Source organism: Euleptes europaea, chromosome 1 (genome assembly GCF_029931775.1).
Source record: "Euleptes europaea isolate rEulEur1 chromosome 1, rEulEur1.hap1, whole genome shotgun sequence".
In the NCBI taxonomy this organism is placed as follows: domain Eukaryota; kingdom Metazoa; phylum Chordata; class Lepidosauria; order Squamata; family Sphaerodactylidae; genus Euleptes; species Euleptes europaea.
The window spans coordinates 131,930,838-131,954,267 of NC_079312.1; the positions used below are offsets into that span (position 1 = coordinate 131,930,838).

At 42.3% G+C, this 23,430-nt stretch overlaps 1 protein-coding gene across 1 annotated transcript in view; it reads left to right on the top strand.

Annotated features, from left to right (window-relative positions):
- Nucleotides 1-2,207: 2,207 nt before the first annotated feature.
- Nucleotides 2,208-23,430, top strand: part of FASN (fatty acid synthase) — a 54,272-nt gene continuing 33,049 nt past the window's right edge. Inside the window, exons 1-13 of the mRNA XM_056851164.1 lie at nt 2,208-2,342; nt 3,735-3,887; nt 5,542-5,715; nt 6,498-6,698; nt 7,910-8,032; nt 8,922-9,037; nt 9,733-9,867; nt 13,090-13,549; nt 13,901-14,088; nt 15,075-15,264; nt 17,054-17,148; nt 18,692-18,826; nt 19,197-19,400. Of these exons, the coding sequence (XP_056707142.1) occupies nt 2,216-2,342; nt 3,735-3,887; nt 5,542-5,715; nt 6,498-6,698; nt 7,910-8,032; nt 8,922-9,037; nt 9,733-9,867; nt 13,090-13,549; nt 13,901-14,088; nt 15,075-15,264; nt 17,054-17,148; nt 18,692-18,826; nt 19,197-19,400 (2,301 nt within the window). The 5' untranslated portion in view covers nt 2,208-2,215. The remainder of the gene's footprint in view (nt 2,343-3,734; nt 3,888-5,541; nt 5,716-6,497; nt 6,699-7,909; nt 8,033-8,921; nt 9,038-9,732; nt 9,868-13,089; nt 13,550-13,900; nt 14,089-15,074; nt 15,265-17,053; nt 17,149-18,691; nt 18,827-19,196; nt 19,401-23,430) is intronic.

The window sequence follows — 23,430 nt, forward strand, 5'->3', positions numbered from 1 at the left end:
AAGGCCGCCCTCCCCAGTCCCCATCTCAGATGTCAGCATCCCCACCCCCGGTCCAGAGCAGCTGCCTCTGGCCCGGGGGTGGGGGGACGCTGGCAGTTGCCAATGGTAGGTGTAGCCTCTGCACATGTGCAGAGAATGCTTTCTTTCATTTTGGGGGGATTTAAACCCCTGTTTATTTTAAGTTTCAGATTTTTCTGCAGACTCAGAGGGTCCCCTGAGTTTACAGAACAACCTGTTGGGGTCATTCTGCCCCCTCTCTATGGATTTAAGTATCCTCAGGGAGGGGCAGACATGGGAATTAGATATATAGATATAAGCCAAAACTCACCCGCTGTGCCGGATTGGGCTGATTCCTCAGGGTAGAGGTCTCTTTATGAGGATGCTGTGTTTGCTGCTCAATATCACTTATCTCAAAATGCATACCATTCTCATTTTAATTATTATTGCCATCTCACTCGAAGAACATGGAAACTTTCTTTCTCCTGAAAGAACAAGCTGATCCTCCCTCTTCTCCCCATCCACTGCTAAAAATTTCCAGTTCTTGACAGTATGGTATTTATTCATTTTTGAAATCCAATGTGCAGTCAGTGTATATAAGCATCCATTGAAGATCTAATAGAAGAGGGATCCTAGCAAGTACGGGTATATTTCTTCCCTAAATCAAGCATCAAACTATGTGTGTATGTTGCTCATTTCAAAAGTTCAGTTTTATTTATAATGTTTTAAATCCAGAATCTGCATGAAGGAAGTTCAGGTTCTCACGACCGGCAAATATTGCAAAATACATGACTTTGCAATATGCTTTCTTGGCATAATTATATATGACTGTAAAGCACTTTAATATTTCTGGCATGAATTGATTTGGAATCTAGGGTGGAGAAATGGAAATTGAGCAGTAGTAACGTCGGGATATGATGTCACCCCATGGGTCAGGAATGACCTGGTGCTTGCACAGGGGACCTTTACCTTTAGTAAGGTGACTGGGACCGGTAGCATAGACAGGAAGTTTTGAAGAAGCTGTTAACTATATAGGCATGTCTCTGTTGCAATAATGACTGTTCGGTTTCTTAAGTGTTGCCTTGTGCAGCATTGTCTGTGAACCTGTACATGATTTATATGCTGGCTTTCCCATATAACTGAGCCGTTTGCTTATTCATTCTGTTTTTATGCCATCCAAGGAGTTTAGAGAGGTGTATGTTGTACTCTTTCTCCCTCATTCTATCCTCACAGAAACCCTGTGAGATACATTAGGCTGAGAGAAAGTGAATTGTCCAAGGGCTCCCAGTGAACTTTATGACAGAATAGGGATTTGACCCTCTGTTTCTCTGGTCCTAGTCAAACACTCTGAACTACTACGCCATTGGAAGTGATGGCACACCATTTCTTTCGCTTAGTATGAAACTGCTCATTGAAGCTTTTCTTAAACAGCATTCTTCTTTCAAAGATTATGATGTGGAATCAAGGCCATCAATCGTATCTTCCTTGTGCTGCATTCAGATGTTAAAATAAACGATTGTTTTTAAACCGTGGTCAAACCCTAGTTAGTCATGACATCTGAATGGCTGGTTGGCATTGAACTGGGATTTCAGTTTGTAGCTGGTTTGAAAGTGTGCATTAACTGTAGTTTGTTGTGACATCTCAAATTTTGTTAAGTAGTACCACCCCACACCGTTACCTGGCTACAGAGACAGCAGTATAGGGAGAATGGCTCTTTGCTCCCTCTCTATCTCCTGGCAGGGAGGAAAAACAAACGGGTTTACGCACAAGCCAGGATTGTTATGATATTTATAGAAAAAACGGAACTGATTTCAAAAAATGTTGTTTAAACAAACCACAGTTTACCATGATGCATGAATGCAGCACAATGTTGTTGTAATCATAGTTCTTCAGAAACTTTGATTCCTTGCTTATTTTATCTTCTCAAACATTACCTTTGAGCACTGAAATCTGGGATCTGCAAACCCTATGGTGTATGAATGATTACGAGCTCTCATAACACTTTGATGTTGTGATGTTCTCATAAAACATTGATAGTGTGGTCTTCCTAAAAGTATCTGAATTGCTACATACAAATATATGTAATTAAATCCCCAATCTATGCTTAGTGATGCCTGATTTCTTTTTAATATGTTGGAACATAATTTTTTTGCATCACTTTCTTTTGTTATCTGTATTTAACTTTTCTTTCACTTTCCATTTAGAGAGTAGTTGAGACATGGAAGACGTGGTGATTGCAGGCATAGCAGGGAAGCTGCCAGAATCAGAAAACCTGCAGGAGTTTTGGGAGAATTTGATCAATGGAGTAGACATGGTGACCGAAGATGACCGGAGATGGAAACCAGGTAGACTGAGTGATTCTGAATTGTTTCAGTCATTAAAAAAAAAACTGGAAGAGACTGCTAGGAACATATAACCTCGGGGGTATCTGGCTGCTACAATTAGCAACGTTCTCTTTGGCGTCATCTGTTGTTTGGAACTGATTAGTTGAGATTGCTTTAATGATTGTTTTAGAGTTTTTAATGGATGCATGGTGCCTATTGGCTGTTTTAATGTTGTGACTTGCCCTGAGCCTGGCTTTGGCTGGGCAGGGCGAGATATAAACTGAAATTATTGTTGTTGTTGTTGTTGTTGTTACTATTATTATTGTTATTATTATTATTATTACTACTACTACTACTAATAATAATAATAATATCTAATCAAATGATGTGCCGGAAGAGAAGATTGTGCCCAATGCTGTTCTTGTCAAAGAACTATGCTCTTTCATCTTTTATGATGGATATTTTTGTATATACAATAGGAGCAGTGTCATGAACACTGTCTCCATGCAATCTCTCTACTTCAGGGACTGCAACCACCAAAATTAATCCAATCAAATACTTGCATGCTTTTAGAGGCCTCCAGTGATAGAATATAGGTGACTTTACCCCAACCTAAATCTTCAGTTGCAGTTTTAGTAGTTTCTTGTTTTGTCCAGGGTTGGTAAGGAGAACAATTGATCACCATCTTTATCAAGTACCCACTAGCATTGCCATCTTACAGGTGGAGCCAGGAAATCGTCTGGAATTTACAGTTGATCTCCAGACTGCAGAGGTCAGTTCCTTTCAAGAAAATGGCTGCTTTGGATGGTGCTCTCTATGACATTATACTGTGCTGAAGTCCCTCTTCTCCCCATCCTTTCCCATGATGCACCCCCAAATCTCCAGGAATTTCCCAACCCAGCAGCCATTTTATCCAGAGGAACTGATGTATGTAGTCTGGAGATCAGTTGTATTTCCAGGAGATCTCCGGGCCCCACCTGGAGTTTGGCAACCTTATCTATGTTCCTTGAGTGGTAGAATAAAATCCTATTTTTATGAGCAAACTAATCCTGCCAATGATTGGTAAAGCTTTTGGATCCCTAAATGTTATGTCATTTCTTATGTATGTTATTAACAGAAATGTCTCAGAGAATAAGCTACATTATGCTGCCTTTATTGGAAAATGGGGACGTTCTAGCTTTGGCCATTTGATGCTCCAGAAATGGTTACTCCAAAAATGGTTACTTTCCTTTTGTAACTTGGTGTAGACAACTGTCATACAGAGTTTGTTCCTGTCCATCATTGTTTTCTCACAATCACCTGGGCAGCCCAGAAGTCAATTCGCACTGACACATAGAACACATACAACCACCATGCAGTTCCTAATTATATAACATGTTGAAGATGTGACAATTTTCTTCTTTTAAATTTCAGGAGTTTATGGATTACCCAAGAGAAATGGGAAGCTCAAGGACATCAGCAGATTTGATGCCTCTTTTTTTGGAGTTCATCCAAAACAAGCTCACACAATGGACCCACAACTTCGGATGCTATTAGAGGTCTCTTATGAAGCCATTTTGGATGGTGGTAAGCAAACAGTCCAGAATGTTGCCTCTAGTTCTCTGTATACTGCATTCATCAACAATCAAACAGTTTGCTTTACATATTACAGTTTCATTTTGCAAAGTCTAACATTCTGGACTATTTTGTAAGGATTAGGAAGGAGATTGGGGGATGAAATGCAACATGTGTGTAAGGAACATGGAGAGGACTCAGGTCTAGATGTACACAAAACAGGAATCCCTGCACTGTGGAAAGCACTCTTGCTGTGCTGTTGTCACAAATGCACTCTCATGTTTAAAGCCCGTTTTAAGCAAGAGGGCCTATGCATACCACTGATTGGTTACGTGATGTGTCATTAATTCAATTCAATAACCTTTAATAGGCATAGTACAAAAGACAGCTCATACAGATTCTCACGATCGAAAACAGATCACACAAATCCCTGATGAACAAACCAGGGCTCCTACAGAGTATACAGTACAATTAAGTATGAAATATATAAAATGTACCATATTTTGGGATTAAACAAAAGGTTAAAATAAAGGATTAAAATAATCTAACCATCCAGCCAGACTGTGATATAATAAACAATGATAATCATGATCATTGACCAGTCTCTAGATAAACCACATCACAGCAGCAACTTGAAATATTAGGCAGGCTTCAAAGATCCCCGTCTCAGTAACATTACCAAAATTTTTGCAACCGAGGCAGTTGTTTTGTGTCATTACAAAACACCCTCCCTACTCTCTCCAGAGTACTTTGTCAGTACTTTTAAAAATGAAAAATTGCTTTAAAAAACCAGACGCCATATGCTGGTTTAAATGTATAGGGGTATAAACAGCACTTTTAAGAGGATGATCAACCCTATTGAAAGTATAGAGGTGGGACCAAAAACAGTGACAAAATCAGTATTCTATGCAGGGAAGGGTACGTGTGTCATCTGAAGAGTCAAGGTGGAAGAAATCTGGGCTCATCCCACAGGAGTAAAAAAAAATGTTGGCACATTTTATGTGCACCCTTATTTGCAAGTGCCAGGGTTCCCTAAAAAGAAACATGTTCTTTTATCTTAAGGACTAGTGTTAATTTGCTCAGTTTCTTTCCAGCATGTGGAAAGGAGTCACTCTGCTTGTTTAGAAGAAAGGGGTATCCCACCCACCGGCAGGAGTGTTGGTATTGTCCTGTGCTCTCTGGCTAAAATGTTCCTTTCAATACAGTTGTGACAGCACTTGAGTAATGCACTTCGATAATATCTTACGTACTCCCCAAATGGTTGAGTTAGGGTTGTGTGTGTGTGTATGGTCTTTGATGGCAGAGGAGAAGATGAACACCAAAACACAAAATGATTCTTGTTCTTTTGGAGATGACACAGCTTGATGATATTAACAAGCTTCCTCCCTTAACGTTCAGTATTTGCTGTCCTGCGTGCTCTGGTGTGGGGGTAGGGTCATGTGAGCATACATGTATTTCCTTATAAGCAACATTAGTTAAGGACCTTCATATACTGCTTTTCATTTTTAATCCATGGCCAGATTTTCTGGGCCTTATTTTTTTTGTATTGTATCATTGAATTATTTTATTTTGCATTGTTTTGGAGCCAAGCACTTGTAGCATAACAGTGGCTAGTTCTTCATATTCTAGTTCATATTGTGAAATATTCCTCTTCTCCCCTTTTTAGGATTTAATCCAACTGCCCTTAGGGGCACCAGCACAGGTGTGTGGATTGGTGTGAGTGGGTCAGAAGCTGGTGAAGCATTTAGCTTAGACCCTGAACAGTTGCTAGGGTATAGTATGACCGGCTGTCAACGTGCTATGCTTGCCAACAGAATTTCCTACTTCTTTGACTTCACTGGTAAGTTCAGAATCTATAGCCCAATTCTTGCAAATACCTGTTTAATAATTAAACAGTTTAATACTGTTAGGGCAAGCTTTAGTCTCTCAGGTAGGGCTGAGGCTTGGGTTTATAGCTCCTGCTTTCCATGCAGAAGACCCTATGTTCAGTCTGTGGCATCTCTAGTTAAAGGATTTCAGATAATAAGTATTGGGAAAAATATTACTCTGCCTGAGACCCTGGAAAACTGCTGCTGGACAGGACTAGATGGACCAATGGTCCAACTCAGTATAAGGAAGCTTTCTATGATACACTAATACAGTTCTTCCACAGATAAGATTTTAACATCAGTAAATAGGGACTGGTGGAAAGTAATGTAAAAAATATGGGAGCACTAAGCATGTAGAGTGAACATTCTTCATTGACTTTGGATTGCTAGCAAAAGTGGGTAGTATGTTGGGATTTGGGAACCATAGCATTTGACAAAAGAGTGGGAACATCCTGTATAGTCTTGTGTTAGTATGCTGCGGCAAAATTAAACAGGAATCCAGTAGCACCTTAAAGACTTAACAGAGTGTATTCCAGCATAAGCTTTTGCAAGTCAGAGCTCACTGAAGGATTCAGTTTGTCTTTATGATCCTACTGGACCCCTGCTTAATCATGCGGTAGCCTTGTGCTCCCATTTCTTAAACGCAGTACACTGGACAACAAACTTGGGGCATATTCTGCTGGTAACATTAAGAAAGCAAGTAAGACAGAGCAGTTTAAGGCTTTTTCACTGATGGGTGTCGTTGTCCCCAAAGGTCCAAGTATGGCCATTGACACGGCATGTTCCTCTGGCCTCGTTGCTCTGGACAATGCTTACAAAGCCATTTGCAGCGGACAGTGCGATTCGGCCCTCGTTGGTGGAGTCAACCTCTTACTGAAGCCCAGCACTTCAGTGCAGTTCATGAAGCTCGGCATGCTCAGTCCTGAAGGGGCTTGCAAGTCTTTTGATGTTTCAGGTAAGGAACTTTTGATGCTTGGGGGGGGGGGGGAAGCAAGCAACTCTCCATACTTCAGTAATAGTGGAGTGACACTCACCGAAGTTCATTTTCCCGCCTGCCTAGACGTGCTGCAACCTACCCCACCCCATCACATCCTTAGGGACTGTGAACTCTTGAGACAAGCATGGGGGAAAGGAAGTGGGAGGTCTGCAGCAGGAGGGGGAAATGGGTAAATATTACCTCCTCTCCTTTTCCACCTGCAGAAATGTCTTCTGCCTATAGAAAGCATGATTAGGAGCCAGCCTTTTATTCATAACTTATCTTTGTAAAAGACAGAGAAGACATTGCTATTCTTTCAAGGTTCTTCAGAAGCAATTAGTTAGTTTGAATTGCATTGCTTGTCTGGAAGTATTTACTTACAAAGCAAATTTTGATAAAACTGGGCTGGAGTTCATGGATGAATTGTGTTTTTTTTGTTATAACCTTCTGTTTCCTTTTCTATAAGTTTACAAACTTGGCCATTGGTGGGGTAGGGGGATGTAGTGGTTAAGAGCAGTGGACTCTAATCTGGAGAACCGGGTTTGATTCTCCACTTCTCCACATGAGTGGCGGACTCTAACCTGGTGAACCGGGTTGGTTTCCCATCCTCCACATGAAGCCAGCTGGGAGACCTTGGGCTGGTCAGTTCTCTCAGAACTCTCTTAGTCCCACCTACCTCACAAGGTGTCTGTTGTGGGGAAAGGAAGGGGTCTGTAAGCCGTTTTGATTCTTCTTAAAAGGTAGAGAAATTCAGCATATAAAAAACAACTCTTCTGCTTCTTCTTGGTAAGGAAGCTAAGAAGACATTAAAATGTGTTTATATGATTCTCTGAATTTAGAAGTTCATATCACATGGCTTGTATGGCAAAAAGGCATGAAATTTTAAACAAAAAATTACCAAGCAGGTCTGCAAATAAACATAAGGAAGACTCATCCCTATTTTTCTTTTTAAGTCAGTGCTTTTACAACCACCTACCATTAGTTTTCTGTACCCATTTGAATTTTGGAGTTATATAAAACAGGTTCTCTCCACCAGCTTAAAGTTTTATTTTAGTATATATTTTATTAGTTGGTTTAATTTTGGTGTTTGTATTGCTGTCTGCTTGTCATCCTTGGGAAGGGATGGCTAGAAAGCCAGCCATCTAAATAAGATCGCCATCTGTTTTTTTTATGGTTCTGAATTTCCACAGGGAATGGATATTGCCGCTCGGAAGCTGTTGTAGCCATTTTCCTGACCAAGAAGTCAATGGCCAAACGGATTTATTCTACCATAGTCAATTCAGGGTGTAACACTGATGGATTTAAGGAGCAAGGTGAAATTTTTTACTCTCTGGTATTTCTGAAATTATGAGGTTTCTCATGGGTGAAGGTAGATACAGTATAACATAGAGCAGTTTGGCCAGGGTGGACTTGGCCTGCTTTCACTTAAGTTATACCCTGCTATTTTCCAGGGTCAAGCTCCCAGAACAAACTGGCACTGTAAATAGGCATCTTAACCTGACTGGGCATAGTTCTGATTGGCTTCAGCCCCTGGTATATAATATCACCAGTAAACCTCCTCAAAACTACCCCCACACACACACACACAAAATACCTGGAACAGTTTTGCACTTTGACAGTTTCCCTTATGCAAGGTGGACTCATGGATATTCATGCAGTGTTTTTGAAACTTAAAAAAAATGGATAGACAGCTTGCCTGGAGCACAGAGGGAGGAGCAAGACTGGCAGCTGAGGCAGTATTTAATTTGCTGGCGTCCACATCTATTATTTCACAGGCAAAAACCAGACTCTCCCTGCAGGTGAAGGATACTGGTCAGCTCTTTTCTTAATGTTACATCTTCCTTCATATCGTGCAAGTGCTTCTGGTTAAGCTGCAATCAATGATTGCTTCAGATGCTCTGACTTTAAAGAATGCAGATCCTTCTTTATGAAGCATAGAAGAGCATTTGTGATTTTTTTTTTAATGCCTGGTGCTGTCCAAAGAGCACATGAGACAGTGTGGATCAATCAAAGTTCTTCTGCAAGTAGTTTTTGTATGTTTACAATGCTGGATGTTTACAATGCTGGATAACATGCACAAGCATTCTCTATAGAAGTGCTTCATCTATAGAGGAACATCATCCAATACCTGCACTTAGAGGCAAAGTTTGTTGCAACAAGTCGGTATGCAAAAAAGACCTGATGTTTTTTTCCTTGTCTCAGGTGTAACATTCCCTTCTGGATGGATGCAGCAGCAGTTGGTCAGTTCTCTATACCGAGAATCTGGGATTACTTATGAGGAAGTCGAATATATCGAAGCTCATGGAACAGGCACAAAGGTTTGTTCTCTCCATTTGTTCTGTGTTTTGGGGCTCTCTTTTCCTATCTTGGAGGGTCCACATTTTTCAGTCTATCCAGCTAAGTTTGGAGACTGGATTTCCCATTCATTTCTTTTGTTGGAGGCCGGGTTGCTTCAGTCTAACCTCATACCCTACCCTATGATTCTCTTGAACAGGTGTGAGAAACTTGGGACTGCATCTTAGTTCACTGCATCAACTTCCTCCATGTGATTGTGTATAGGTGGGGGAAAGGTGGGTTGTATGTTCATGGAGTTCTCAGCCATTTTGCTGATTGCAGCAGCACTTTTCTTGCAGTCATGATTCTAGAGATAGCAGCTGGACCCCCACCTGCTTCACACTTCCATTTTCCTTGGGAGGGGCCATGGCTCAGTGGTAGAACATCTGCTTGGCATGCAGAAGGCCCCAGGTTCAGTCCCTGGCTTCTCCAGCTAATGGATATGGCAGTAGGTAATGTGAAAGACCTCTGCCTGAGACACAAGACAGTCACTGCCAGTCTAAGTAGACAATACTGACTTTGATTGACTGATGGTCTGATTCATTATAAGGCAGCTTCATGTGTTTGCGTAGTCATGTACCTGCCTATGCAACTGTGAAGGAATTCGACAGTATGAACTTGCTGTAGGTGACTGAAAGCTAGCCAGTAACTTTTAATGTCTTCCTGTCTCCTCTACTAGGTTGGGGATCCTCAAGAAGTCAACGGCATTGTCGGTGTGTTTTGCCAGTTGGAAAGAGATCCACTGTTGATTGGGTCAACTAAATCTAACATGGGTCATCCAGAACCTGCCTCTGGTCTTGCTGCTTTAGCAAAGGTAAAGAAGGAGCAGATGCCCCTTATATCATCCATGACCCTGCTGTGGGTATGAGAGAGAGACTAGGAAGCAATAATGACTCCAGCATTATAGCTAAATAAATACATAAAGTCAGATATGGGGTCCTTGCTCTCTAGAGAGGAAAGGAGTGAGTGAGAGAGAGAGACAACCAAGAATGGGGGAAGGAAGCCAACGTAACTGAAAGGCCAGTTGTCCTGAAGAGCAGAAATATATTTATCAACCCAGTCTTTCCTTAGCTTTGTAGTTCCTGCATGGTAAGACAAGCAGCAGTAATTCCATACCAGCAAGCAGCATGTTGGAGCCTAAGGGTTTAAGTGCAGCTGTGGGGCTGGGCCAGATGCAGGAAGCAGCAGAGGCAGAGAAAGTTGTTCCTGAAGCTGCAGCCTCTGCACCTTTCCAAGTTCTGTGATTTTTTAAAATCGAGATTGCCAGTGTATTCTGGATAAACTCTATGCCAGCACGGCGGTGACATTGAAGTCCTACAGTATTGCTTCCACTTGTTGCAATGCAAAATAACAGTGGCTTCTGTTTCACAGAGGTAACTCCTCTTGTTTTATGGCAGCTTAAGAACATAAGCGGTGCCCTGTTGGGTAAGAACTGTGCTTCATCTATTGCATCATGCTGTTTCACACGCTGACCAACCAGTTGTCCTAGAAGATCAGCAAACAGGCATAGGGACCAGGGCTCTCCTAGTGTTGCCTCCTAGCACTGGTATTTGGAGGTTGACTGCCTCTAGATGTGGAGGTTCCCTTTAGTCACTATGGCCAGCTGCTGTCAATGGATTTATCCTACATCATGAGTGCATCTAACCCCCTTTTAAGCCCACCTTCTCTTTTCTTTCATGTTGCCACTACACTGCCACTCCTGCCAGGATCTCTGATGCAGGACTTAAGAGAGAGTCAGAGTTTGCAAGATGGTGTCCAGAGTCCCGTCCCCCCCCCTGCACTGGACACAATGGAATATCTTCTTTCTACCTGACAGAAGCAGAGTGCAGTGATATTAGCTGCCTCTGAAGGCCACAAGCCATTGTCTGCTCACTTACCCTCCTGCCTGAGTGCTGAAGACAGCTTGGGGCTGGAGTCACCACCATAATCAAGGAAGAGCAGATGAATAAATAAATTAATTAATACAGTCAAAGACCAATAAAATAAAAATCCATATAATAATTCAGACTTCCAGTATCAAATAACTTTTGAGAAAAGAAACATTTTAAAATAATAAATTCAATTTCAGCTTTTGTGTATTCCTCTAAACACATTATGCCAATAAAGGTATTTGTATTTTGTAAATTATAAATTCACAGAATTATAAAAATTATGGCTAAAAAGCCGGGATGGTGGGAAACGGGGGGTAATCAGAGTTTCCCTAATATGACTGACTATAGATCATACGATCAAAAAAGATATGCTCAAGAGACTTGATATTCCCATCTCCGCATTCTGTAGATGGTAAGAGTGGATGAATAAGCAGCAAATGCTTCTGCTATTCCTAGTTGCCACAGCTGCCAATCAAAACACCCCTCCACCGCCCGTCCGGGCAAATGAGTGACTGGCAGCGGCAGGGTCCAGTATTGCTGCCACTGCTCCTTCACGTGCCCTCTTCCTCTGAGCAGTGGCACCTGTGGCTGAACTGCCTTTGTTGTGCAAACAGGAGGCAAGCGAATGACTGCTGGCTGGCAGGTGGTAAACAGGAACCTAGGCTTCTACCTACCCTCTGATTGTATTCGGTGGAGGGAGAGGCTAAGGAAGAGCTGGCTGCCGCCAGAGCCAGTATTGCAACACTGAGGAGGGTAGGGGATCCAACTCCCAGGGGCAGAGCCCACTGCTGCCACCACCTCTACTGCAAAAGAGAGGGTAGGCTGTTGTACCTTTGATACCTCCACCAGCATTGCCTTTTCCTTGCCTGCTCGCACAGGTGAGCAAGCAGTCAGGAGTAGAAAACAGTAGTGGTCACATATCCCATCCCCCAGCTATGGTAGTTCCTACTGCTCCCGGGAGTCTTTACTGCTCAGGCAAGTATAGTAGCAACTTCCACCTTCCTTCTGCCTGGATGAGGGAGAAGGGAAAAGCCAAGGGGCCTCCAAAGGTTTTGGCGTGATGCCAAGGAAGAGAAGGGGCCAGGTATTCCCACAGGGGGCAGCCCAATCCCTGTTGCCCAGAGAGAAAGAAAGCAAGCAGGGAGTGGCTACTGAACAAGGACAAGTCAGGGTTTCTCAAAGGGCCTAGGTGGTTGCTAACTCGTGACGCTGGTCTCGCTCCAGTTAAAACACTTGCTCTTTCCAACATACAATGTGTGAGCAGAGCACAAGGTTTTTAAAAAAGAAAAGGAGCAGAAATTACAAGAACAGGAAGAATAGTGAGGTAGTAAGTAGAAGGGATGAGGATATTTATAACAGACGGGATCACTGCATGTCCTCCTTTCGCTCCTGAACTATCCTATGTCATAACAGTTGTTGCAACAGGTGATGCAGCAAGCTTTGTCAGAGTCACGATTTTAGTAATGGGGACAGGATGAGAATTCGTATACCATATCCCCAATTGAGTTACTTAACTGTAGATACTCTGTAGATAATATTTACCTACTTATTGCTTGTGAAGTAATTTAATTTTGAGTGACGAAACACGTTACACAAGAAGAGCAGAATAGTTAGGAAACATATTCCACAATATATATATATATATATATATATATAACAAATTGTAAAGCTTGGCCGGTGGTCTCCAGTTTGGTGCCCATGGGTGCCATGGCACCCGCCATCACCTTTCCTGGTGCTCACCAAGTGCTTTTAGAGGGTAGGAGGGGCTAGATGCCCAGCAGGGCTTTTGATTGACTGTGCAGATTTTTAACACAGCCTGTTAAACAGAGCTTCTGCTTGAAATGTCAAAGAGTTACTGTTAGCGTTATATGTAACCTTGTTCCCTGACATTTTGTGGTTGACTCTGCCTCCTTTGGCAGCCATTTTGTGGTTGACTCTGCCTCCTTTGGCAGCCATTTGATGATTGAGCCCGCCCATGTCAGACTTCCAAAGGGGTCCACAGGCTCAAAAAGGCTGGGGACTCCTGCTCATCAGATTCCTGATTATTTGCTATTATTCAAAAGGGAGCCATTTTTTAGTGCTTGTGGTTGCTGCAAGAAATCATGTAAAAGACATCAGTCAATAAAATACTCTCAACTTAAATGTTATGTTCTTTTTCCCTTAAGGTTGTTCTCTCTTTAGAACATGGACTGTGGGCACCAAACATTCACTATAACAACCCAAATCCAGATATTCCTGCCTTACAAGATGGTCGCATTGAAGTAGTTACTAAGCCAACCCCAGTAAAAGGTCACTATGTTGGAATCAATTCTTTTGGTTTTGGTGGCTCAAATGCCCATATCATCTTGAGTCCCAACAAGAAGAAATCTCTCCCTCTGGAGACGTGTAATATGCCACGATTGATACAGTTTTGTGGAAGGACTGAAGAAGCAGTGGAAAGATTAATAGAGCAGACCATGAAACAACAGGAACACACCACATTTCTGAGCATGCTCAATGATATCTCTGGAATACCTGCGTCATCCATGCCTTACAGGGGCTACACTTTGATTGGCAGTGAGAGTGACGTGAAGGAGGTTCAGCAGGCTCAGAACACGGGGAGACCTCTGTGGTATATCTGCTCAGGTAATTACATCCAAATTGTAAACAGGGTCTTGGTTTCCTGTATGAGACTTGACATCTGAGTTCAGACATCTCTCAGTTTTGCTAGGTTTTATGACATGTTAAATAGTCTCAGAAGTCTTTTTGTTTAATGCAGTTTTGAGTCTGTGTAAGATAAATGTGATTATAGTCACTTTGATACAACACGCATACCCCACTAAGAATGTGGAGTAATAATTCTCAGTAGCTGGAGGAGTTCCACATCTTTGAGATCTGAATTTTGAATGCCACTCTAAATTCAGTCAGATACTCGTCTCCGTCTTCTATGCATGATAGTACCGCTAACAGGTTTTCTCTGCTTGCTGAATACCACAGGTATGGGCACACAGTGGAAAGGAATGGGCCTTAGCCTGATGAAGCACGATCTCTTCCGCCAGTCCATCTTGCGTTCAGATAAGGCCCTGAAAGACATAGGTCTGAAGGTGTCTGACCTACTCCTGAATGCCAATGAGAACACCTTTCATGACACTGTTAATGCGTTTGTTGGGCTTGCGGCTATTCAGGTAAGAATGAAACACCTTTCCCCCTGTTTTGACTCTTGTGAAGATGTTTGTGGAGCGATGTCTCTTTTGATTCATAATCATCTAAATCATGGCTCACGGTATACAGATTGTGTTTCGAACTCTGTGATGATTTCCATTCCTAAGAGTCACTGGAAACTGGCTTCAGTCTCTGTTTGAAAGGTTTTGTTTTACTGAGTTAGTGAGGAGGCTGGCAAGAGAGGCATTTTTAAAAAAAATACTTGCACATTACTTGCTAGGATGCCCATTCTTTTGCCCCATGGTTCTGCAGGTTGGCACGGAGAGTAAAGTATGATGTTACTTCAGAACAAAAATAGGGAATGTTTTTGTGAGTGTATATTATGGGCCTTTTGTGTAGCTTCACATAGTTCTGCCACTGCAAGCCACCTACAGAGCTGGGAAGAGTAATAATAGAGAACTTTCCCATTTCAACAGCAGGCATTCAACAAGAAGTTGATGGGGAGGAGAAGTATGTTTAAGTGATAAAATATTAGAAAAAAATATAGTTAGAGTGAGATAGGTTTATGTTATTAGGAAGCCCCGCTATTAAGTTTCATATTCCTTCTGGAAACATCTGTTATTCTAACAATCGTATTGTGAAAGTAAAGGTAGTCCCCTGTGCAAGCACCAGGTCATTCCTGACCTATGGGGGTGAAGTCACATCCCGATTTTTACGGGATGGTTTGCCAGTGCCTTCCCCAGTCATCTACACTTTACCCCCAGCAAGCTGGGTACTCACTTTACTGACCTTGGAAGGATGGAAGGCTGAGTCAACCTTGAGCCGGCTACCTGAAACCAACTTCTGTCGGGATTGAACTCAGGTTGTGAGCAGAGCTTTTGACTGCAGTACTGCAGCTTACCACTCTGCGCCACAGGGCTTCACATTGTGAAGATACCAGCCAAAATAAGATAGTGCAAGATGCTGCTTCACATAATGTAAACTCAGCAACACATTTTCTGCTTTCCAGATAGCCCAGATCGACCTATTAAAGGCCATGGGTTTGCAGCCTGATGGAATTGTTGGCCACTCAGTTGGAGAACTTGCTTGTGGGTATGCAGATAACTCCTTAAGTCATGAAGAGGCTATTCTTGCAGCCTACTGGAGAGGGCGGTGCATCAAAGAGGCCAAACTACCGCCAGGTGGCATGGCTGCTGTTGGTAAGTAGCAAGGAGCCCTTCTCTCCGCTCAGTTTGTCCCTGTTTCCTACTGTATTAGTAAATGTTTACTCAAAAGTGTCCAGATCCCTTCCTCTGATGTGGTATGGAACAAGTATAAAGTGACTAACTTAGTTTTAAAACTTTGTGAAAATTCAAGGGGGAAATCCAAGTTCTGCCAATAAGGTTGGGATAATGGGTAATCAGCCCTCAAAGAAAGATCTTTTTTGTGTTATCCCAATTATGTGATGCTTGAATGCAGTCAAAAGGCCATTGTGACCAAATTACATGTGGGTCACGTATCCTAGCCCTGAGAAGATGATACTTGTACCCACTGTCAGGCCTGTGTCTCAGTTTCGCTTTTCCACCAACTCGCTCCCAAGGATTGTTTTGCATTCTTGGACTCTTTGAAGTAGACAGTACTCCGTGAGAACAGAGGCATCTCTAGACTGTTTTGAAATAGTAATCTCTTGAGCCTGTCCTGGGCTGCTGAATGCTGAATGCTTTTTTCTATGCTTTTATATAGTCAAGTGTATCCCAGTGCCCTCCATTGCTGTCTTAGATCCTGTATGCTCTGTTTACCTATGCTGCCAGTAAACCATCTTCCTTGGACCAGTGTGTCTGCTGTCGTGGTTATTGGTTCTGACTAGGGCAAGGGCTCACATTAAGACAGCAATCGAGGGCACTGGGATACACTTGACTATATAAAAGCATAGAAAAAAGCATTCAGCATTCAGCAGCCCAGGACAGGCTCAAGAGATTACTATTTCAAAACAGTCTAGAGATGCCTCCGTTCTCACGGAGTACTGTCTACTTCAAAGAGTCCAAGAATGCAAAACAATCCTTGGGAGCAAGTTGGTGGAAAAGCGAAACTGAGACACAGGCCTGACACCCACCCACACCTAGTTGCATAGTATGTTTATGTTTTGCCTGCTGCTGGTACTGTTAGACATAATAAAGCCAGCAGATCACAGAGCCATTGACTGCTGTGTAAAGACAGAAATACTGCCTAGTAGTAACTTGTCCTTTTTTTGCTACTCAAATTATAGCAAATCTTAACATGTTATACAAACAGATTATATGGCTCTCTAGTTCTAGCCATTATCATTGAAGAGTGGTTGTGTAGGTTCTCTCAGAAGCTTACTGGAGACCTTTGAAGAACACAAACTGTTGAATGCATTTGGGAGGTGGAGAAGATGGGTGGCAGTGCACTTTAATGAGTTACTGCTTTTATGAGGCATTGATTGGTACAAGTTACAGACCTGGGCCTAGAGTGTCAGACTTTGAAAGCTAACTTGGCCATCAATTTTCTTTCTGGCCTTTGTGCAAATTGGTTCTCCATCGAGATACGAATAAACATGGCCAGAATATTATGAGAATGGTTGAGATATAAAGCACTTTGCTCGTTCCAAATATTAGTAATGAGATATTGTTTCCAGCACGCACACCTCTTCCATGAATGGAAAGGTACTTCTGCTTGTCCGAGAGGAGCAATTTCTCACTGCAGCTCCCTCTGCCACCACCCCCCACATGAATAATGGGGCCCTCTAGATTCTTGAGTAAGTTTTTTGTTTTTGGTGGGGGAGGGGACAGGGGCCTTCAGCAAGAAGGAGGAAGCAGAAACAATGACCATCACTTTTAATAATTAGATTGCAGATGGGCAGTAGTTGAGAGTGATTTGAAAGAGGCATCACTTGTCATGACGTCTACATACACTTCTTTTGGCCTCTGGCCAAACAGGCTTTGTCTGTCTTTGAAACCAAACCACAGCCTGCACCTCTCTTTCCTGCAGGTCTGACATGGGAGGAATGCAAGCGTAAGTGCCCTGCAGGAGTGGTGCCTGCTTGTCATAACTCTGAAGACACCGTGACTGTTTCAGGGCCTCAGGTGAGAGCACAGTGGGAAGCATTCCTTCTACTGTTACATATTGGTGTGTCCTCATCATCGGAATTTAATATGGGTCAAATCTCAGTAGCTTAAGAAAGGTTGCCTGACTAAAGGATGTCATATTGAGATTCTAATCTAACTCATGGAAGGAAACCTATCTGAATATGGATATCTGCTGAAGAAATGAAGGCTAAAAGTAGCATGGGCATCTCGCAGCTGGTAAATTCCAGGCATGGTATGAAATTCAGCCTCCTCCAGCTGCAGCCCACTTTTTGGGAGGCTCCCTGAATGACAGTCCCCACTTCTCTAATTTCCGTTGTCCATTGGGCTCCAACAGAACTGGATGAGGCACAGGAAGAGGTTCTCTTGTCCCTTGCCTAGATGTGAAATATTCAACCCTGCTTTCTTACTGGCTACCAATTAATGACCTCTGTCCCTCCCTTGCCCTTGTCTGAAAAGAGAGCAGAAAGAATAGAGATTGTATGTTTGTGTGCGCACACACTTGCTTGGGAAGAGTTAGGGGTTGGAGCACCTTTCTTATGAGGAAAAGCTGAAGAGTCTGGGACTTGTCACTTTAGAAAAGAGACAACTAAGGGGGAGATATGATAGAGGTTTATAAAATTTTGCACAGGGTAGAAAGAATAGACAGGAGAGAACTCTTTCTGCCTCTCCCAAAATACTAAAACTCGAGGGCATTGAAGTAAGCTGATGGGCAGTAAATTCAGGATGAACAAAAGGAAATGCTTCTTTACGCTGTGAGTGATTAAAATGTGAAATTTACTGCCAGAGGATGAAGTGATGGCCACAAGCATAGACAGCTTTAAAAGAGGATTAGACAGATCCAAGATAGGTCTATTAGCGGCTATTAGTCATGGTGACTAAAGGTAACTTTCACATTCCGGCAATAAACCTCTGAATACCGGTGTCAGGAGATAACATCAGGGGAAGGCCTCAGCCTCTATTCCCTGTTATTAGTCCTCCAGATTAACTCATTGGCCACTGTGTGAGACAGGATGCTGGACTAGATGGACCACTGGTCTGATCCAGCAGGGCTCTTCTTATGTTCCCATCTCAATGCTCCTGCCTCTAGAGGAAGCATTACTGCCTGGTCTTGCTGAAGTCCGAGTTCCAGGCAAGCTGGAGTTACTAAACATCGCGTTCCTTTCTCCTTGCAGTACCGCTGGGGTGAGGGGCTAGTGTATGCTGAGGGTCTGCACACCAAAGAGCTCCAGCCCCCCTCACTGTCTTCCTGCATGTGCTGTTCATGATGAGGCTTGACCACCACAGCACAATACAATGTAGTTTGAGTGGACATCCAAGCAAAGTCTAGTGATACAAGAAACGTCTGTGTTGGCCAATGAGCTTTATATAATTGATGTTATTGGTCACACACAGGAATGTAGGACCATCCCCATGTGATAAAAGTATGAGGAATTATGGTAATTTCATAAGCAGCACAGCTCAGACTCAGTCAGAGCAGATCACTGAAATGCACCATGCCGTCACAACACCAATATATGCTCATTTTTCTCATTTTTGTTAGGAAGCCGTGTCTAAATTTGTATCCCAATTGAAGGCAGAAGGCGTGTTCGCTAAAGAGGTTCTCAGTGCTGGAGTTGCTTTCCACTCGTACTACATGGCATCCATCGCACCAGTGCTGCTTAGTGCCCTGAAGAAGGTAATGCTCCTGGCAAAAGTTCATGGCAGAAACTTTTGTTTCATTTTTCTGACCAAAGTCGGAGGAAACTGGGTCCAGCATCCCTTAAGCTGGCAGTGGAAAGGGCGCAAGACAAACCTCTTTTCTGTAAGCAGCTGCAGTCAACCAGCCTAATAGTGTTCAGAATACTAACATTTGCCAAGTGCATGTGTTTCAGGTTGAAGTCCAAAAGGGCCTGCTGTCTGACGCAGGAGTAGGCCCCTACTCCTAAAATAGCCATTAGCTGGAGATTGTGAGCTGTCAAGATAACAAAGGAAAGAAGCTCCTCTGAAGTTTCCCAACGGACAGTTTCCTGATTCTCTCTCTTCCCCCTCCCCCTCCTTTCTTTTAGGTTATTCTGAATCCAAAACTCCGTTCACCCCGCTGGATTAGCACTTCCATCCCTGAATCTCAGTGGCCCAGCGCACTGGCTCAGAACTCCTCTGCTGAGTACCACGTCAATAACCTTGTGAGCCCCGTCTTGTTCCAAGAAGGCCTGAAGCACATCCCAGACAACGCCGTCGTTGTGGAGATTGCACCTCACGCCCTACTACAGGTATGGTCCCTGTTGATTACTAGCGTGCAAAGCCTCAGGATGCTGCCGCCACTGCTTCTAGCCGCAACCATCACCCTTTTCCCTCCCCTACTTATCACTTTCCTTCATTGGTGCTCCTAAATACCATGCTCTGTTAGGGTTGTCAGGCAGTGCCTGGCAACAGGCAACCCATTCCTGAGGGAAGGGGCCGGGAATGGTGGCCGGGAATGGCTCAGCCACGCAGCCACCAAAGAGGCTCCCTGGCTGCCTCAGAGAAAAAAACCCTATTAAAAAAATTAAAATAGAAAAAGGGCAAACAAGCCCCGTTGACATTAGAAGGGCTATTCCAATAAAAAAGGTGGCATAGCCACGCCGCTGTGTTGAAGGGTGTTCCAATAAAAAAGGTTTATTTCAGAATAACTACATTAAACAATGGCAACAGATAATAATGGATCTCAACAATTGGGAAATAATTCCATTGTCATTATGGGGTAGAATAGCTGTTATTAAAATGATGGTACTACCAAAGATGCTTTTTTTGTTTCAAAACTTACCAATTTTGAAAGGATCACAGATATTTACAAATTGGAAGAAAGATATTTTAAAGTTTTTATGGGGTAAGGAAAGGCATAGGATAGCGTACAATAATTTAATCGAATTAAAAGACACAGGAGGCCTCGGATTACCAGATTTGAAAATGTACTATCAAGCAGCTTGTTTCACCTGGTTAAAAAATTGGATTCTATTAGAGAATCCTAAAATATTAGAATTAGAGGGATTCAATTTATGTTTTGGGTGGCATGCATATTTATGGTATGAAAAAGAGAAAGCAAATAAAGAATTTAATTCTCATATTATTAGAGGTGGTTTACTCCAAATTTGGAAGAAATATAAAGGGTTTTTGGAATGTAAAACCCCGGGCTGGATTAATCCAGTAGAGGCTTTTATGAAGAGAGGGGTACAATTAAATTTGGATATTGATATTTATAAAGAGATTATAGAATATAAGGAAGGGGTTTGGATATTAAAAACTAGAGAAGAACTTAAAATTAAAGACTGGTTTATGTATTATAAATTAAAGGATATATTTAATCAAGATAATGCGAGGGGGATTTAATCAAAACAAATCAAAATTTGAAATTATATTAACTAAGGGAAATAAAGGATTGATAGGAAGAATTTATAAGCTATTAATAGAAGTGAATTTGGAACAAGAAAGAATAAAACCAGTTATGGTAAAATGGATGAAGGAGTTAGGATATAATATAGATTTAGAAATATGGGAAAACTTGTGGAAGAAAGAATACAAATTTACAATCACTAATGAAATAAGAGAGAACTTGTATAAGATGTTCTATAGATGGTACATAACTCTGATATTGTTAAGTAAAATGAAGAAGGATGATATGGGTTTATACTGGAAGTGTGGAATTGAAAAGCGCACATTTATGCATGCATGGTGGTACTGTAAGAAAATTAGGAGATTTTGGAGATTAATAATAAAGGAAATTAATAATTTGATCAGTACAAATGTAAAAAAAGATCCTGCATTTTGTTTATTGGGAATCTATAAGAAGAATATGGATAAATATGATAAGAGTTATATGCCAATATAGTTTTGCAGCAGCAAGAATTACAATAGCAAAAAAATGGAAACAAGTAAATAAACTTTCAATTAAGGACTGGAGAGAGAAAATGTGGTTGTATATGCAGATGGCCAAGCTTACAGATTCTTTACAGGTAAAGATATGGAAGAGTTTAAAAAAACTTGGTTAAAGGCCATCGCATTTTGGGATGAAATGGCAAAAATGAATTTTACAAGTATAGTTAATGAATTATAGATAAAATGTAATTTAGTTTATATAATATTAGTATAAGGTGATTTTTAATAGTCAGAATACTTCTCCGGAAGTCCAGTGGTGGTGGGAGACACATTAAAGGTGGGTGGTGGGTATGGGCACTGTTTATTCCATAATATTATAATAGAAGGTAGAAAACTGTAGAATAAGTGCTCTTTTTGTATTTTTGTATTTTTCTTTTTGTTATTTGTTTATATGATTTATAATTTGTTATGTAATTGCATAATTTGTTAATTTCAAAAACTAATAAAAATTATATTAAAAAAATTAAAATAGAAAAAGGGCAAACAAGCCCCGTTGACATTAGAAGGGCTATACCAATAAAAAAGATGGCATAGCCACGCCGCTGTGTCGAGGGGTGTTTCCGGGCTGAAAGGGGTAAGGAAGCTGCCTAAAGGCAGCTCCACCCCTGGGAATGTCCCCCTCCATGCCGGCATGTTCTGCCTCTTCTGGGATTTAGTTCCTGGAATGGCAGGGGAGGCTGGCGCAGTTCCACGCTGCCCAGATACCAGCGTAAATCATAGAATCATAGAGTTGGAAGGGACCACCAGGGTCATCAAGTTCAACCCCCTGCACAATGCAGGAAATTCACAACTACCTCCCCCCCACACCTAGTGCCCAGAAGATGGCCAAGATGCCCTCCCTCTCATCATCTGCCTAAGGTCACAGAATCAGCATTGCTGACAGATGGCCTTCTAACCTCTTCTTAAAAACCTTCAGGGAAGGAGCGCTTACCACCTCCCGAGGAAGCCTGTTCCACTGAGGAACCGCTCTAACTGTTAGAAAATTCTTCCTAATGTCTAGACGGAAACTCTTTTGATTTAATTTCCACCCGTTGGTTCTGGTCCGACCTTCTTGGGCAACAGAAAACAACTCGGCACCATCCTCAATATGACAGCCCCTCAAGTACTTGAACATAGTTATCATATCCCCTCTCAGTCTTCTCCTCTTCAGGCTAAACATACCCAGCTCCTTCAACCTTTCCTCATAGGACTTGGTCTCCAGACCCCTCACCATCTTTATTGCCCTCCTCTGGACACGTTCCATCTTGTCTACATCTTTTTTAAATTGTGGTGCCCAAAACTGAACACAATACTCTAGGTGAGGTCTAACCAGAGCGGAGTAAAGCGATACCTTCACTTCGCGTGATCTGGACACTATACTTCTGTTGATGCAGCCCAAGACTGCATTTGCCTTTTTAGCTACCGCTAAAAATGCCCTCCGTGCCGACATAAGTGCCCCTTATCACAGGATAAGTGGGCACTTGTGCCAGCACGGGGTCAGGCCGGCTCCTAAGGAGCTTCATCCCCCCCCCAGGAATGGGCTGTCAGGCTGGTGGAAGGAGGCCTGCCTCCAAAGCCAGATGGCTGGGCAGCCCCTGTGCTCCCTGCAACTTCCTTTCACACACTTAATAATCGAAACACATCCATTGCTGTGAATAGACCATGTCCCAGAGCTTTTGTAAGTTGGGGCAGGACTAGTGATGGAGAAACAACAATCAGGTGAACAAATAAACATAATATGTGGGAAGAGAGTGTCAGGGAGGAGAAACTGAAGCAGTGACACCTTAGGTCTTGATCTTATCTGGTGTCATCAAATGACACTGGGTCAGTCTAGGAGATTTCCTGTGGTTTGGCAGGAAGTAGTGGGTTGGTGGATCCATACTTTAAGGAGTGACAACACTAACACTTAATTAGCTACTTCACTGCTAAATATACGTGTCTATGGGCTAATTTATTTAGAAATTATATGCTTCCTCTCCAGAGACCTGCTCATCATGGCTCAGTAATTGAAAACAATGCAGAATATTCTGGGTTCTTCGCATCCATTCTATAAAAATGGAAGTAATGTAGGGCTATGAGATAAAATCTGGTCTCTTTATTGTTTCAAATTAATCTCCTGAAGTCTTCTCTCAAAATGGCTGCATTCAGGCTACAATTAAACTCCAGCTGGGCATGGATACTGCTTTTTGCGAGTACTCCTCCCTTTGTGCCTGGAGATTGATTCAAAACTTCTCTGTGTGACCTGGCTCCTGTTTACCATAATGTCTGAATGCAAATGTATTGTGAATTGGAGGTTGTTGTTTTTACTAGCACAAGCTGTGATGAACTAAACTGGAATTAAACTGGGGTTTTGAATCCTGACCTGTGTAGAGTGGACAGTTTCTAGTGTGCCAAGTTGCCCCAAACTGT